The following is a 16,025-nucleotide window of genomic DNA, read 5'->3' as shown; positions in this document are numbered from 1 at the left end:
AAGCTAGGCAGCTTTTAGGTCTCACGTAAATAAATGATGCATATATCTGGTATAAATTATTGGTATGTATATTTAGCTAAAGTAATGGTTGCCTGTATTGCTCTCCTAGCGGTTTATAGCAAGAACTGTAGTTAAACTCTGTGGCATGTTTGCTGGAAGACGATTGAAGCCTGATGAAATGTACAGATGCTCTTTTTCTTTAGAATGTGGATTTTATTGAGTATTTTCAGCTTGGATGTCTGTTTCCAAAGAGGCCCTTTCTTCCCATTTCTCATAAGCCATGCATCTTGAAGCTTTGTAATGACAACAGGACCCTCGTATATCAACCCAGTGCAGCTGTTTGGAGTTTCAGGTGCTAAAATATAAACCAGCTGCTGCTAAGTGTTCTAATACTACTTGCTTTATGTTGTCATGTACATTCCTCTGACTGGAGAAGGGAGACAATTTTAGTCCAACTCTACTAATCAAAGTCAAATGCTTAGTGAAATAAGATGTATTCTGATGTGCCTCATTTTATTTCATCAAGACACAATGGGTTATTTGTGGCAATAGACTGCAGAGATATATATCATGACTCAAATATAATAAAAATGCCATGGCCACTGATCGCTACTTTTATATGTAAGAGCTGAATTAGCCTGTGTAATAGTTTTCTTAAAAATTTGAGAAAAATCAAAGATGGCAAGTCTGTTTAAACAGCATTTTCTTGAATTGTTGCATCTTATTTTGAGCTTGACAGTTACTTAGCTGATGTCATTTTTTTTAAAAAAAGTCTACATTTTAAATTAAAAAACAATTATTAACACTCACATGTTTTCTTAAACAAATCTTGTTCCCTAATGCTACAAGGAAGAAGGCTTAGTCCCTGACTTTGAATCTCCAAATGTTTTTCCATTCAGTTATTACCTTAGAAAGATAGAAATAAAAGTAGAGTCAAAGGAAGGATATTATTTTGAGGTCACTTTCAGATTCTGGGAGGTATTCTAGGATAATTTAAGATGCATGAAGAAAATAGCAAGTTTGTCCCCTTTATTCATTTTTTATTCATGGTACTGTACCTTTAAAAAGAATAAAGAAAACGAAAGCTTACTCCCTCAGAGGCCCCTCGTATATCCTGCTGCATGTCTTGCATTAACAAAACATGATTCAAAGGCTTGAACCTTATGGCATAGATGCGCTCTTATCTTAAAACGACTCCATCAGTTAAATGGCCCCTATCACTGCATGACTTGTCAGTTTTAAGGCACAATTAACTAGTAATCTTTACCAGAGAAATTTCTGATTTAACCTCTGTAAGTGTTCTTCTTTTTTTCAACTGGCTGCCAGAGAAGTCTGCATGCCTGTAGTTGCTGCCATTTAAACATCGCGTTTCATAACTGGCTCTTGTAGTGCTGGAAGATTAAGAGGACACTTACCCAGCTATTTGTGGTTTATTAAAACATCACTTCTTCCTCAACTTTATTTAGCTATTTTGCTGAGCCTGAGGTCAAAGCCTTACTCATTTTGATAGAAAACTGGGGGAATTATGCTTATTTTTAAATTTTGCTTAAATCTGTTTTCCTTAACTGTACAAGCCTGTTGTCCACTTGCAAAGACAGAAATAAGACTTTCACATTTGGGCCTCTCTTAGCAAACCAAAAACATGATTTTGAACAGCGAGCTGAACTGTACTCCGGCCCATCTCAAAAGAGGAGGGGAACAGAGTTAAATAATTAGGGAGAAAAGTTTTTGTTGCTTAAGGGACAGAGGGGAGGAAAGAATAGGTTGGGGAAAAAAAAATGGGAAGGTAGCAAGTAATAGAGTCACAAGACAGTTGGGTGCCTTCCTCCTATACCTTCATGTATCTGACCCAGGGATGTAGTCCCAGAAATTTCTCAGAAGAAACTAAAAGTGACTTTTTAGCAAAAATGTTATGATATGGCAAAAAAAAAAAAAAAAAAAAGACAAGTTCATGAGGGGAAAGCGAGGAGGAGGACAGGAAACCTTAAGAAAACTCGGTACTGCAGTAGTGTTGGAAGAAATTTTGTTCTTTTTAGCAAAAGCCCTTCTTGTTCTACTGTTCCGTGATGACTGGTGAATGCAGTCCTCCCCAGATGCTTTGGCTGAGAAAGATCAGTAGATATGACAATACGTATTTTTATCCTTATTGCATTCATTTTAATGCTTCTTCCCAGAAAAAATGTGAAGCCATCTGTCGTTCCCATGGAGTACAGTCCATCTGTTTTTAATGTGAGCCTGCAAGAGATTTGCTGAGAAATCTGAAGCTCCATTACCACTGGTGATGTTGGGAAGGCTTGAGCATGTAGATGAAGGATTGCCTTCTCCAGTTTCATTTTAAGGGGGATCAGAGTCCTAGAGGGACACAAGATTGTTATCTTGGGTTAATCAGATATGACCTTCGAATACCCCGCAGTATGATGACAATGACTAAGCTGAATTGGTTGACATAGGCAACTCTCTCTGCCAGCTGTGATTTTGGTAAAAGTAAAAGCTTCACTGGAAAATTGAATCAAGTGGGTTTGATTTGTAATAAATTTCAGTCAGTTATGGCTAGTTCATTTCTTGGTGTTCTTTTTTTTTCCCCCCTCTTCTTTAAAGCAAGAGAATGGAAATCCTAGGTGTGGAGAACTAGGAAAATACCCAACCATGTTATTTACATGGACTTAGTTTTTCCCCACTGCCACTGCTACATCCAAAGCTTTAGCTAAAGGAATCCATCACCTGAGTTCATGGGACCAATGAGATGCACAGAAATCAAGTATGATAGACACAAATCGAGTATGAATTGGAAGAGGCAAAAGGCATGCTAATTCTACCTAACCACATTGCAACCATCTTTCCTGCCTCTTTTCCTCAGTCTAACCAGAGCCCCTCTGCCAGGGTTATCACTGCCTGTCTTCTGACAGAGGTTGCACGTGATGAAAAGGGAAATGCAACAGCATGGTGGTGTTGTCCAGTTTGTTTGCAAAGGGTGGGAATATCCAGCAGAGTTTTACGTTTGCCTGTTCAGTTCCTGCTTTGTCAGCATCCGTAGCGCCGCTGCCTCCATGCGGAGGGATATGTATGGACTTTGGAGAGAGTCTCATGGAAATGTTTTTTTCCACTTTTGATTCATACAGCTTTCCTGACTGAGGAGAGAGCAAAGGTGCCTTGAAGTTCTTTTTAAACTTTTTGCTTGCTGTTCAATTTTTGCTTTATTAAATTTTGAGCTGTACTTTTTCTTCCTTTCCTGTTTCTCAGCTTTATCAATCAATAGCCTTTCTATTTTTCCGGATTTCTTGATTTGCTATTGCAGTGCCCCTTTCCTCTGGTGCTGCAGATTAGCAGGAACAGAGACTGAGGCCATAGCTTCTTGACAAAAGTTGTTAGCTGCTGCCTGATCTGAAAACACTTGACATGATTACTTTTTAACTTTTTTGGATTTGCAGATCCCCACAAGGGAGCTGATGTGGCCCTCTCTATACTGCGTTGTTGTTGTTGTTGTTGTTGTTGTTTTTTGTTCTTATGTTTCAAGTGCTCCTCAGAATAAGGCCATGGACCCCACAGGTCTGCAGAGCAGAAATTAAAAACTGTGGTTTTAAACAAAAATCAGTATGATTTGGATATAGTGCTCCTTACATCAGCTGTGCGCTGTGTATACTATATTCAAGAGCCAGTCATTATCTTTGCCAGGAGGGAAAGCTCATACATACTGTTTTAGGAATATCAGATAATTACAAGATTTAATCAAGGTTGAAATACAGTGACTATGAAGTTTTGATCTAATGCAAAATGAGATTAAAGTCTAGCTTTCTTTGAACAAAAGCGGTCTTCAGAAATAAGAGATCCTATAGCCCTTGCAAGTATACTTTTAGTTAGTCTTTGAAAATGCTTTCTTGACAGTGGAACATGTAGAAGGAAAGAAGGTCAGCAATCCCATCTCCAAAAAGTCTGGCAGCCAAACATTAAAAAAAAAAAAATTTTTTTTTCAGTTACTCTATCATACTCTCTAATACTCTAAGTATTACAGTGCCACTGAGGGCTGCCACCTGTCTTTCAAGTGGAGAAGATTAATCCTGTAATGGTAATTTTGAAGTCAACTTTTCCTGTAGTCAGGATTAGTTTCAATAAGTGTGGGTATCTGTGCGGCCCCTTCTCTTTGGACAAAACTGTGAAGCAAATGTATATTTTAGCTCCCTTAGTTTAAATAATGTTTAGCCTGGCCACTTTATCATATACCAGTGGGTCATGTTTGCTCATTTACTTAACTAACAACCTTCACTCTGTAAGATCCCATTCAACCTTAGTTCTTCTAATTCATTGTCATGGCAGGAATCATATGCTGCTTTAATTTGCTTTAGGTTATTTTTTACCACATTGGCTCAATAATTTTACATATAAGTAGCAAAGTACATGTAGTAGAAGTGTTTGTGTATAGACTTGCTTTTGATTCTTCTCGCTTTATGTCATTAAATGCTGGAGTGAGAAAGATTGAAACTTAAGGCTTTTTCTGAAGTAATGGCACTAAACTGTAGATTTGGGGGAGGAAGGGAGGCAAGCCATAGCTCCATTGTTTTCTAGTGTCTTTAAAGTGGAATCCAAATGGGAAGCTTTAAGGGCAAGATGGACTTAATCCCTACTGATTAGCCAGATATTAACAAAGGTGAAGAAACTGTGTGTTTTGAATGAACAAAGAGGTAGAGCATCTCCTGTCCCATTCATTTAAGAGCTGATGGGTGTTCCCTGTTCTTAATTATTAAAAAGAAGATAGAGTGTGTGTGTGTGTGTGTATGTTAATAATAGCAGTGTCATTTTATCTTTTGTTTTGATGGCTTTATCTTTATTTTTCTTTGAATGGGGCTTTTTTAAAGGAGTTGTTGACAGCAATCTGCGATGGCTTTTTTTGGCAGGAAGAGGAGGTGGGATGGAAGTTGGAAGAAATCTCTGGTCTTTGAATAATTTTACTCATTCCACAGCAAAGCTTTTCTTATTTCTGACCACATGAATCTAAATTCCTTTGAATTGTCTTTATGGGAAGGTGGGGAGAAGAATGCTTTGCTGTGTTTGGTATTCTTGAAATGCTGTCTTTGGTGAAATACACAGGTAATGCACGTTGGCTATAATGTATTATCATTGAAGTGTTTAGTACTTCATATTGAATCAAAGTAAAATGGTTGAATATTTCATATTCTGCCTGATTTCTTGTGTTACAGTGAGCAAATCATTCCATTAATATAGGCCTCAGTTTCCCAATGGAGTTTAGTAACATCTGTCTTCCTTTTACAGGTAATATTAGGAAAATGGGATGTGATGGGATACTCTAACTCGCAATGATGCTTTCCTTGCAAGGTAGCAGGTCTTTTGCCTACTGCACTGTCTCCCCCAACTTGGACAGAGGAGTGAGAGAGACCTGAGGAAATGGAAACAGAGGACATCAGGTGAATAGGATACAGGTTCTTGTTTTAGGAGATGCAGGAAAATAGAGTAGGAAGATGTAGCGAGGAAGGAGGGGGTGACAGATGACTTTCAGAGTTCTTAAGATCAGAAAATTTGGCTTTTCCTGTAAGAATTTTTTTGGTTTTTTCACCTGGATGTCCCATAGACTAGTGTCAGCCTGGCTTCTTGCTGACACCTTTCCTTTCCTTTTTTAGGACTTAAAGACAGGGAGGTTCATAATTGGCACAATGGTGTTTTAGAGTGGTCACCCCGTGTCAGCATAGCAAGTAATGACCATTTTTCAAGAAAAAGTTGTCAAACTTTCACTAAAACCTTTTGAAAATTGAGAAGTAGTCAACCCATCTTAATGCAGCTGATTACTGTTGGTGTTTAGCCTTGATATGGGAATATACTTTCAAAGTCCCATTTCATATACATCAAATCAGGGACTTGAACCTGGATCTTCCACACCCTGAATGTACCACAGTAGTTAGACATTGAAGAGGTGTCCATTTGTAATTTTAGTCCTGGATTTGACAAATATGCAGCAGGAGTAGTAATATTTGCCTCAGCTTTAGGAGTTTCAAAGCGATGTAATAAATCTGAGAGTATGTGAATTTGAGTGTAGATCCTTAGAAGAATGAGGTTTGAAGGAAACAGATAGATACTGGGCAGTCTCTCTCTCTTTCTCTGTTTGTGTGTGTGTGTACACACATATTATATACATGTTTTTTATCTGAGATGTTTCTTTTCCAACACTTCATTGCAGCCCTCTTTCCATCAAACCAGGAAGAAAAGAGGAACAGTCTCATTCTGCTAGTTGAGATAGTTAATGCCAGCTGTGTGCTGATCATGCTTTGTGTTCCCTCTTTGAGGGAAGATGGAGAGAGCTGTCATTTCTAGCAGAATCAGAGAATATGAGGCATCTTACTAATAGCTCAGCAAGGTAGAAAGCCATTTTAGACCAATGAAAATTAACGAGGAGAACAGGATACTCTTGCTTCTTCTTCTCTTCCATGTTCAGGCCTGGAAACCTTTCATGCCGCACCAATCCAGTGCAAAGCTTAGCAGTACAACAAAAAACATCCTTCTGAACTGACAGACATTACGTAAACCTGCTTTGTAATTTTATTTTATGTAAAATCCTGGAAATAGGCTTCTTGGTTGTGCTGGAAGGACAGATACCGAGTTCAGCATGCCTACTGGCTGGTGAAAAGAACAAAACAGATGGTGCACTTTCCCAAGCCTTCAGCTTAGGGAACCCATGAAGTCACTACTCTCCTCTCATGGAGAACCCCAAGTAAATCCAAAAATTACTTTTTTTTTTTTCTTTTTTTTTTGGCCTTTTCCTGTATATGCCTGTTTATTTCTGCTTGATTACAGTGACTGTCCTAGGGAGACTGTGGAGCAGTATTCCTAAAGGTTGTGGTGATATAGGTGTTTGTTTTATGGATCACCTTTCATTTGCTGAAGAACAACTTTGAAGTTTCACAATCAGTTTAGGGTGGAATTAATAGTTCTCGTTAGTCTGTACGGTAGTTCTGCTGACTGGGATGTCTGTACATAGCACATTAACACAGTAGAGATTGGGTAGTCGACGAGCTGTACTAATTCTTTCAAATTTTTTTTTTTGGTAATAGAAATAAGGAAGAAATTTGCTGCCTGGGTCTGTTTTGGGAGCACAAAGAGGCTCCACACAGTCCAGACTTGCCTTACATGGAGCTTCCCGCGGTGTGTGGAAATCGGCAGCCTCCTGTGCAGCTTCTGGCGGGCACCACATAGAAACCGAGGCAGGGATGAGAAGGGACAAGTGAGAGAAGAAGTTCCTTGAGCGAAGGAGGTGTGCCAGGAAGCCTGCTTAGCTGTCCTCGCCCTTCCTGGTACGTGGGAGGAACTGCAGCTGGCTCAGTGAGCTTGGGAGTGGCAGACGTTGTTTAGGAGAGGGGGAAAATCAATGTATGTATTGACTTCAGATTCTGGTTCCTATATAAGAGCAGTTCAGTCAATGCTCAGAGGAAAGAGGTTTTTGCTGTTGCATGCACTCTGAATAAAATATAAAGCTGCTGCTGCAGCTATGTGTTGGCCTTGATAAATCATCATTAGGCTTGAATGGGAGATTTCTAGCTGATGTAGTGTTGCACTGCTATGATGAGAATTCTCACAGTGATGACAACTGTGTTTGGATCACCTGAACAGTAATTAATAAAAAAAAAATTGCATCAAAGTGTACCTTGTAAATTACTCGACGCTGGTTGAAATAACTATGCATTGCCAGTTATCTGGATCATGATTTAAAACAAAAAAATAAAACCACTCTAAGCCTATTGTCAAGGATTCAAGGCAGTCTTGCATCCCAGTAAGGATCGTGGTTAGTTTAGGATGTATGCCCTGTGAAGTTGTGTGCAGGCTCCATGAGTTAAGTAAGGTGTTGTTAATATAATTTGTGCTCTGAAAATCTTTAACTGCATTTGCAGTTCAGATAAGATCTGAATGTGCAGCAGGTGTGTTTTCTTTTCCTTATTGTGGTGAAATCTCTGCTAGTAAGAAACTCAACTTGGTGACCTGCCAAAAACAGAAGAGTTGACAGTTACAAAGCTGTATCTCTAGGTCAAAGCATCTTCCATGTGGCAGGCTTTGGAGTCAGGTTTTCAGGTGTCTCCTGTGCTGATGCCTCTGGGAAGCAATTTTGTGGAAATTCCTGGTCATGCAGGTACGTTGCGGTACTTGTAAGCTGCCTTGGGCAGAGGCTGGTACTCCTGGCTTGTGCAGACACTGTGTTCCTGTGTTTGTGCGTGCTGCTTTAGCCTTTGTTAGTGCTACCATGCTGCCAGTTACTGCCCAGTCTTGAAGTTGCAAGAGGATCCAGCTGTGGTCAGCAAGGTGATTCAACAGGAAGAATTGGGTTTTCTCTCTGTTGTGCTATTTTGACATGGTCTAAATCAAAAAGCTTTTTCTTGAGACTTTTTCCCTCCATCCCCCTTGGACACACTCTCCAAATAAGTAAGTTTCAATACCAATTGCTCTTTACCTGTCTCTTAGTCTGTGTGTGGTAGTGTACCAATGAAATCTATGGAGAGGAGAAACGAGGTTTCATTATGTGTTTTTACCTCTTCCTTTCCTGCTCCTTTTAGTTTGTGCTTTAATTGGATTAGATGAAGCTGAGGTTTCATTTGTGTAAGGTATTGTTTTGCACTTCTCTTCCTAAACTCTAGTGAAGTGTTGCTGGGTGCTGTGTTACCAGCTGCTGTGTTTCACTGTGAAGGTGACTGTATTTCACTGGTGCATGAAGTGATATAAAATTTGCACATAAGATTTTCCAGCTTGTGTGATGATTTTTGGAGTCCATAAGATGGTTTGTAATGATAAAGCTATTATTTATTACAGGAGCAACGTATCTGGCAATGATTTAGCTTTAATGTCTTATGAGTAAAACCTAGTTGATTTTTGCGCAGAATTTGAAATTGTCTTCTGAAGCAATCTTTTTAGGTAGCTAAACATTAACTCTCATGCACAGTGGATGCACGATTTGCAGAATAGGGAACATTAAAGTTTCACGCAGTCTTCTCTAACCTATGGCAGCTATTTAGTTCTAGTGCTATTTAGTGCTCTCATTTTCATGAGGATTTTTCAAGATTAAATGCTTCTATTATTGTCCTGTTAGAATCCCAGATGTTAAAATCCTTAATCTTGAGTGTATATTCTCCCCTGAAATGCTGTCTTGCCCTAGCTGAAGTTTTAAGCAAATGTTTTGAGACCTTTTAGCCCTATTTCTCAGCTGTACTTCCCCACTATATTTCCTTAATTTAATGCTGATTGTAATCATCATTAGAGGAGTAGGTAGTAATGGAAGGTTATACTTCTAGTGATTCAAGTTAGACTTTTATATAAAAGATTGTCTAATTGTTTTTTAAAAGGTTTCTTTTTGAATTCGGAGAGATACAACTTTGTGCATTTGAAAACCTTAAGCAGAGATTTCACTCAGTGCTTGAAGAACGATCCCAGACAGTTCTCTTTTGCCTGTACCCATAAAGGTGTGGAGGAGTTGGTTCCTTTGCTTTTGTTTTCATCAAGAAGCACAGAATGAGAGAGACACAAAAGTATTTGCATGGTTAACCAACATATACCTTTCTGTGTATATCGTAATTTGGAATGAATCACCCTCGGTAACTGAATCCTGGCTTACAAGATCTGAGTTCAGAAGATGATAGTGTGAAATAAATTCCTTTTATGTATCTGTTTTAAAAGATGGTTTGGTGGTTAATACTGTAGAATGTATGTGTACTTCTGAATGATTGATTTTGTTGTATGTGTATGTTACGAGAGGATTTCGTGCAGTACAGTTAACAAACTGTCTGGAAAAACAAAGTCAATTTTGTTCATTTTTTTTTTTCCTCCTTTTGCAGCCCAGTAACTCTGAGGCCTTTAAAAGCCATGTAACCAGAACTGTAAGTTATATTTTATATTTATTATATTGCATTTATTTCTTTTTCATTTACTTAACTTGATTTACTTTCCTGTTTGCGATTGTTCGTTTTCATTACATCTTCACAAAGCATTTATTGCTGGACATTTTCAAAGCACATACTTTGGTTTCTGTACTATGTGAAATTACACTTTGATTAAGGTAAACAGTGGGAGCACTCATTTTCCCCTCCCCAGAGTTTAACCAGGTGCAATGAAATGAACTCTGTGTTTTGCATTTCTAACTTGAGCAGGGGAGAATTTAAGAGGAATATTAAAATTTTATAATCTTATTGTATTCCGAGGAGTTCAGAAATCCAAGGCAATTTTTCAGCAGAAAGAATATTAGTTCTTGCATTGTGGTCAATATGCAGTCCATCTTTTTGCCTTTATTTCCTTAAGTTACTGTGCGATGTTATTTACAAAAGAAATGAAATATCTGTTTCTAACCCTGCATTGTTCTTACTGCTGCGGTAGTACTGGTGCAACTAGTATTAAATACATTTACCAAAGTGCAACAGAACCCAATCTTCTAAATCTTGTGAAAAGTTCTTAGAATGGGAAGTATGACGTATTTGAACACTAGTATCACTTTTAAGTGTATTTTTAGGACAATTTCTGTGAAATAAAACAAGAAAAAACAGTGACAGATTCTCTGCAAGGTTTGAAGACTTTTGAGGTCCTTTTACCATTGCTTTTTATCAGAGATGTCAAGTTTATTTGACTTTCTTTTTTCTTTCTTCTTCTTTTTCTTTTTCTTTTTTTTTGAAGTAAAACATGAGAGATACCTATGGTTAAATATTGATCAATTATTGTAGGCAGGATCACAGTAGGCAACTCTAATGATTCACCATTGTAAAGGTGAGTTTAACTTTTAAAAAGAGGCAGGGAGAAGGACTTGCAAGATGCATACAGTCTTCCCCAACTGACTTAAATTAAAGAGCATCAGCTCTCTTTTGCAATAAATGAGCATCTATTTCATGATGTTAGGCATGTGTGCATTGGGTTTGCTTTGCAATGCTGCCTGTGGCTCCATGCTGCAGGCTTCTGCTGGCGTCGCTCATCCCGTCTGCTCAGGGTTCGAAGAGGCCTGGTCCTAGACTATCTATAGGATACAGGAGACCTTCAAAGAAGATGCGTCTATGCTAGCAATATAGTTTGTTTACTTGGGGTGGCAGTAATGGTTTTAGTACAACCAAGATCAGTTTTATAGTTACATCCATGCTATTATCCACACTTTTCCAGTAAAGTTACGTTTATTTCTAAATTGCTGGAAGGTGTGTAATATTGAAAACAGCTAAAGTGTCTTGTGACAAGATTATTTCTCCATTCACTTCACTCTCCTCTTCCTTAACTAGAAAAATCAACTAAAAAAAAAAGAATAAACTTCTCCATTATCCGTAGATGAATAATCAGTTTTGACAGCTGCTGTTAGTGTAACAAATGTGAAGGAAAATAATGAGATGCATTGTGTGAAAATAATTGTAGATAGTTTTCTATTGTTAATTGGAAGTTGTTAGCTTCTTGTATAACGTCTGAAAACTTCTGAGGGTTTTCTGTTTGTCCTGGTTGCTTATTATGCAGGCCAGGGCCATACTTTCCTCCCTCACCTTTTTTCTGTACATGTGGTAGCTCATGCACAGCCAGCCGTTTTGAAGCAAACTTAGTGGCAAGCTGTGCTTCTTCAGCTGTGCCTTTTGTCCTGTTGTATATTATATTGGTTATTATTTGCCTGTTGGCGCGGTACCTGAAATGTTTGCTCCTTCCTTTCCTGGAACAGTACCCTGGGAGCAAAGGGATCGTGGGGATTGGGAACCAGGACAAAGTTCCCCATTGAAACACTCTTGTAGGAAGACCATCCCTGCCTGGAAAAGCGAGGAGTGTAAAGCTGGGGTGTCATAACCAAGTGTGGTCTCCAGCAGTGGAGCTAGATGCAGCCAGGGCCTTGATGAGGCTGTCGCCGCTCTGCTTCTGTGACCTGCGACTGCAGCACACCCCCCATGTCGTACAGGGCTAATAGGAGGTGCATTCCTTGTCACTCTGCCATCTCTGCCTGCTAAATTTGTGCTGTGTTTGTTCTCTTTTTGTTTTATTGTCTGACTGGAAAGGGAATGCATTAACATGCCTGACCTTTTTTTTGTCTCTGGGTTTTCCTCCTCACTTCCTCCCTCTCTGTTCCCTCTTGTCCATAGCATTGGGCTGTTTAAGAAAGAAAAGCTCCATTGCTTTTTCCCAGCAATGTGGCTGCTGAAAGAATATTTCCAGCATCATCCGCTATGGCTTTATAGGAAAGCCGTGAACATCAACAAAGAGAGTTTGGCTTGAATTCAAGATAGCATCAAAACCACAGTTTGGTTAACTTAATTCTGATGTTTGGGATAGCTCTGAGACATGGATAGCATTTCCTTATGCAGGAAGTCCAAATTGCGTTTCCTTACATTTAGAGGTCTTCCTCATGCCCTTGTGGACTACAATCTTATTTTATTCTTAATATTTAAAAGAAAATAAATGAGTGAGGTTTCATGTTTCTAACAGTATACACAAAAGACTAGCAGAAGTGATTCTGCCATTTTCTTTCCAAGATGTGCATTGGTATGTACAACTTTGTTATTGAGTAGGGTCCTGAATTGGAGATTAATGTTTGGATGCTTCAGTTTTGATCTCTTGCATCTTTGTCTAGGTCAGAGAGAAACTCGGGAAATAATTTTGAAGTCTTTCTGCCACCACACTTTTATCTTTTCAATGTAGTGGATATTGCTGTATCTTTTCAGTTATACAGTAGAGTGCATACATGCAGAAACTTTGAGTTAGGTGCCATTGACTCATGCTGTATGGGACTTGCATTAAGAGCCTTATACTTACTGTAGCAGGTGTGAAGTTAATGCAGAAACTTTTATGCCCTGCTGTCTCTCTTGTGCATAATTAGATTGTCTGTGGATGTTATTTATTCAGGAAGATGTTTGAAACTTCTGGAGTAAGTATGAAGTTATGCTACCACCAGAGTTGGAGCATATGTATTATTGTAGTCAGTTGATGTAAACTCCGTATGTAATACTTAATAGGGTCGTATTAAATACAGACATCATAAGTTTCCCTTAGGTTTGCAGTGGAGCTCTGCTCTTTGGAGAGCTACATGCAACAGATGTCAGATGAGAACTGTGCCTCTGGCAGAAGTTTGTGCTGTGGGCTGGGCCATGGAAAAGGGATGCAGGTAGTACATAAAGCTCACTTTGTGCTTTCACTTCCCTGGGAAATTCTTTCTTTTTGCAAGAAATCTAGCTATGTAAAGCTAATAAAACTAGCCTTGCTGTCTTCTCTGCCATCTCTGCCACCACTCCGGTGCAAGCTGAGGTACTTCTTACAGGTTGTATGGAAGTTATCTTTGCAGCAGCTTTTACTTAATTTGAGGAGAAGCGTTGTTTGTCTTCATATAAAAATCTTCCCGAAGGCATCTCCCCTGGAACAAGAATGGCTTTTTGTGCGTTCCTTGTCTCACACCGCCTTGGGGCAGGAGGGCAGTAAAACACTGTTATAGCTGGTTTCCTTCTGAACGGCTTTTGCCCGTCTGGCAGTTGCCCTTTAGTGGTAACTGGCAGTGTTGAAGTGTTGGCAGATTCCCTTGCCGTCTTGTCTGGGTGATCTAGCCCCTTAGATATTCCCTCTAAGTAACCTGACTGTTGAGTAACCTTTGGGCAACATTGTCACCTGACATTGTCTGCTGTGAACAGATGCAATGATCCATCTGTATTTTGCATCACTTTTTCTGTTTTAACTGACCTGTAATGGAGACCGAGGCAGTTACAACGCAGAATATAGTGCTGTGAATCCTGTAGCTTTGACATGATCCTGTGTATGAAGGGAGATGGACATGTTCCTTTCCTGGCAAGCGATCAAACACACCTGGGATCACGCAGTGAGCCATTGCCGTTTGGCTGGGAGAAGCTGGCGGGGTGAGCCTGACCTGAGGTGTGCTAGCCAAGGTCCCGGCTTGTGTGGTGCTGTTCTTCTCTGGGGCTGACTCAGAAAATCACAAAGAATAAAGTTAAATGAAAACCCTGAGACTATGGAAAGCATGACCCTTTCCCTGAGAAAAAGGGGAAAATTGGGAGATAGAGAGAAAAGAGTGAGATTAATAATGTTAGTCAGAAATGAGCTCTGCGTCTGGATTAGCTCTTAAAGGAGAAAGCTCCGGGCTCTGTTCATTTGAATGACTGCGTAGTGTGCGACTGAAGGAGAAAAGGGGAGCTCGAGAGAAGGAAGAAAGGAAAAAGCAAGAGCCTGAGACAGAGAGAAGGGGAAGTATTTTGGATCTCACTTGGACTTAAGAGAAGACCGTTACTTCTTCAGAGCTCCTAGATAGTATGTGCTAACCACAGAAAGGAACTGTGCATATTTTACGGTTAAGGGCAAAGATTGTCCCTACAGATAATGGAAATAAATGTGTGTGTTGTGGCTGACGTGACACTGCATCAAGGATGTTTGTAACTTCATTGTTGCTTGACTTTTAATTTGCATTTTGATTGTCCCACTGTTGTTTCAAAAAAAAAAAAAAAAAAAAAAAATTTGGAGGAGCTGCCCGTCAGCCTCATCTGCCCACCCTTCACCTGAGCAGCAAGACGCACACTGCAGCCGTTGCTATCTAACATTGATAGTAGGTTACTGTTAGCACAAAATAGAGGCATTTTTAAAATGTCCTATGTCTCTGCACTAAATACGAACAAATTTCCTTTTTTTATTTATTTTTTCCACACTCTTTAAAGGTGACTGGCTGGTATAGACCAAGGGCTGAGCTCTGCAGCTTTCAGTAAGAACAACAGGAAAACACAGCAAGCAGTTTTGCAAATCCATCGTATTCAGTCTGTGAAGTGCCTTCTCTTTCCCATTTGTGGTGCCAGGCAGTAGTTGTCAGTGGTTGAAACATGTCTTGCGTTAATGTCTCCCACCACCTACTCAGAAGTACTCAGCTAGCTAGACTGTTTGAAAAGCTCCTTCTGGATAAAGAAATTGCCACCCCATTTTATGGATTGTTTGCAATAAGACATTGAGTGTTCTTTAAACTTTCTGATGATTTTTTTGCAAATTTCTTCTCTTTAAATCAGATGCATTCTCCATTAGAACCAAAGGGGCCACCCTTTATGGGGCAAGGCATGTGCAAATCACAAAACAGTCTGAGATGGCTTGAAAGAGCCTGCTGGGTACCCAGGCTGCCCGTGTTGTTTCAGTGTCGACGCTCTCAATTCAAGCTCACCTGAGCAGGTGTGTTCCTGCTCTGCGTGTGCAAGAGACGGACCACGTATGCAGGCTCCGTGGGTGGTGTTCGGGTGTAGTGTTCGGCATTGGCTAGCGTTGGCGGCTAGCTTCAGTGTGAACTGTCTGGATACACTGCAGAATTAACGCTTCAGAAGCTTTGTTTTTCTCCAGATGTGGAATAGGTACAGCTGTAAAATTATGTATGAACAAAAACATCAGTTGTGCCTCATTCTTGCTTGAATGTGGACTTTTGGGTGCACTCAGTATTCTAGCTTGCAAAGCCATTAGTGTCAAAAGTTTGCTATGTGCCATCTCCTTTGCTGTGAATTTCTATTTTAAGAAAAGGAAAAGGGGTGGATGGAAGACCCAGGTGTCCCAGGCACTGTTGGGCTGTGGGTAGCGCTGCTCCTCTCAATCCAAGGAGCTGAAAGATGATGTTCCTGCTCCTAGTCGATGCCTTCTTGCCCCTCCAGATTGGTAGCTGGAACTGCTTATCAGAGTGCCCCGCAAACCTAATCTAGATGAGCTAGATTACGAAGCCCTGCAGTTAAGCTATTTAGGGGAGCCTGGCCTGCCTTGGTTGAAGTGTGTTGGGGAGGACTCGTGTGAGCAGCTTTGCCAGCAGCAAAGAGTCAGGGTAATTTCTGGTAGAGAGACCGCAAGCTGGGATTTATAACTTCTGCAGATACTGCTACTTGCAAGGGGCACATCTGTGTGGACTCCTGCTGTTACATTACGCTGGGAAAGCAGATCATTATTTATACAGAACACAGTATACAGAACAAAAATAAAATGTACAGCCAAATGAATAGCTATTTGCAGCAGAAATAATGATAAATCTCTTCTGCAGAAGGTCAGCTCCGAAAGAGAGGTTTTTTCCCAATTTTTATGGCAGGAAT

The 16,025-nt window shown here is 39.9% G+C and overlaps 1 protein-coding gene across 20 annotated transcripts in view; it reads left to right on the top strand.

Moving 5' to 3' along the window:
- The window catches only part of TNS3 (tensin 3), a 319,894-nt gene that overhangs the window by 175,364 nt on the left and 128,505 nt on the right, over positions 1 to 16,025 (top strand). For 17 of the 20 annotated variants that reach the window (XM_064506663.1, XM_064506662.1, XM_064506659.1 and 14 more), the window contains one exon: positions 9,819 to 9,860. The exons of 2 other annotated variants lie outside the window; for them this stretch is intronic. In XM_064506663.1, the coding sequence (XP_064362733.1) occupies positions 9,819 to 9,860 (42 nt within the window). Of the gene's footprint in view, positions 1 to 7,145; positions 7,296 to 9,818; positions 9,861 to 16,025 lie in introns of those variants that run through there. One more of the 20 variants, XM_064506673.1, reaches the window with a different exon arrangement.

This window comes from Dromaius novaehollandiae, chromosome 2 (assembly GCF_036370855.1).
Source record: "Dromaius novaehollandiae isolate bDroNov1 chromosome 2, bDroNov1.hap1, whole genome shotgun sequence".
NCBI lineage: Eukaryota > Metazoa > Chordata > Aves > Casuariiformes > Dromaiidae > Dromaius > Dromaius novaehollandiae.
The sequence above is the reverse complement of the archived record's forward strand: the minus strand, read 5'-3'. Positions and strand labels throughout refer to the sequence as shown.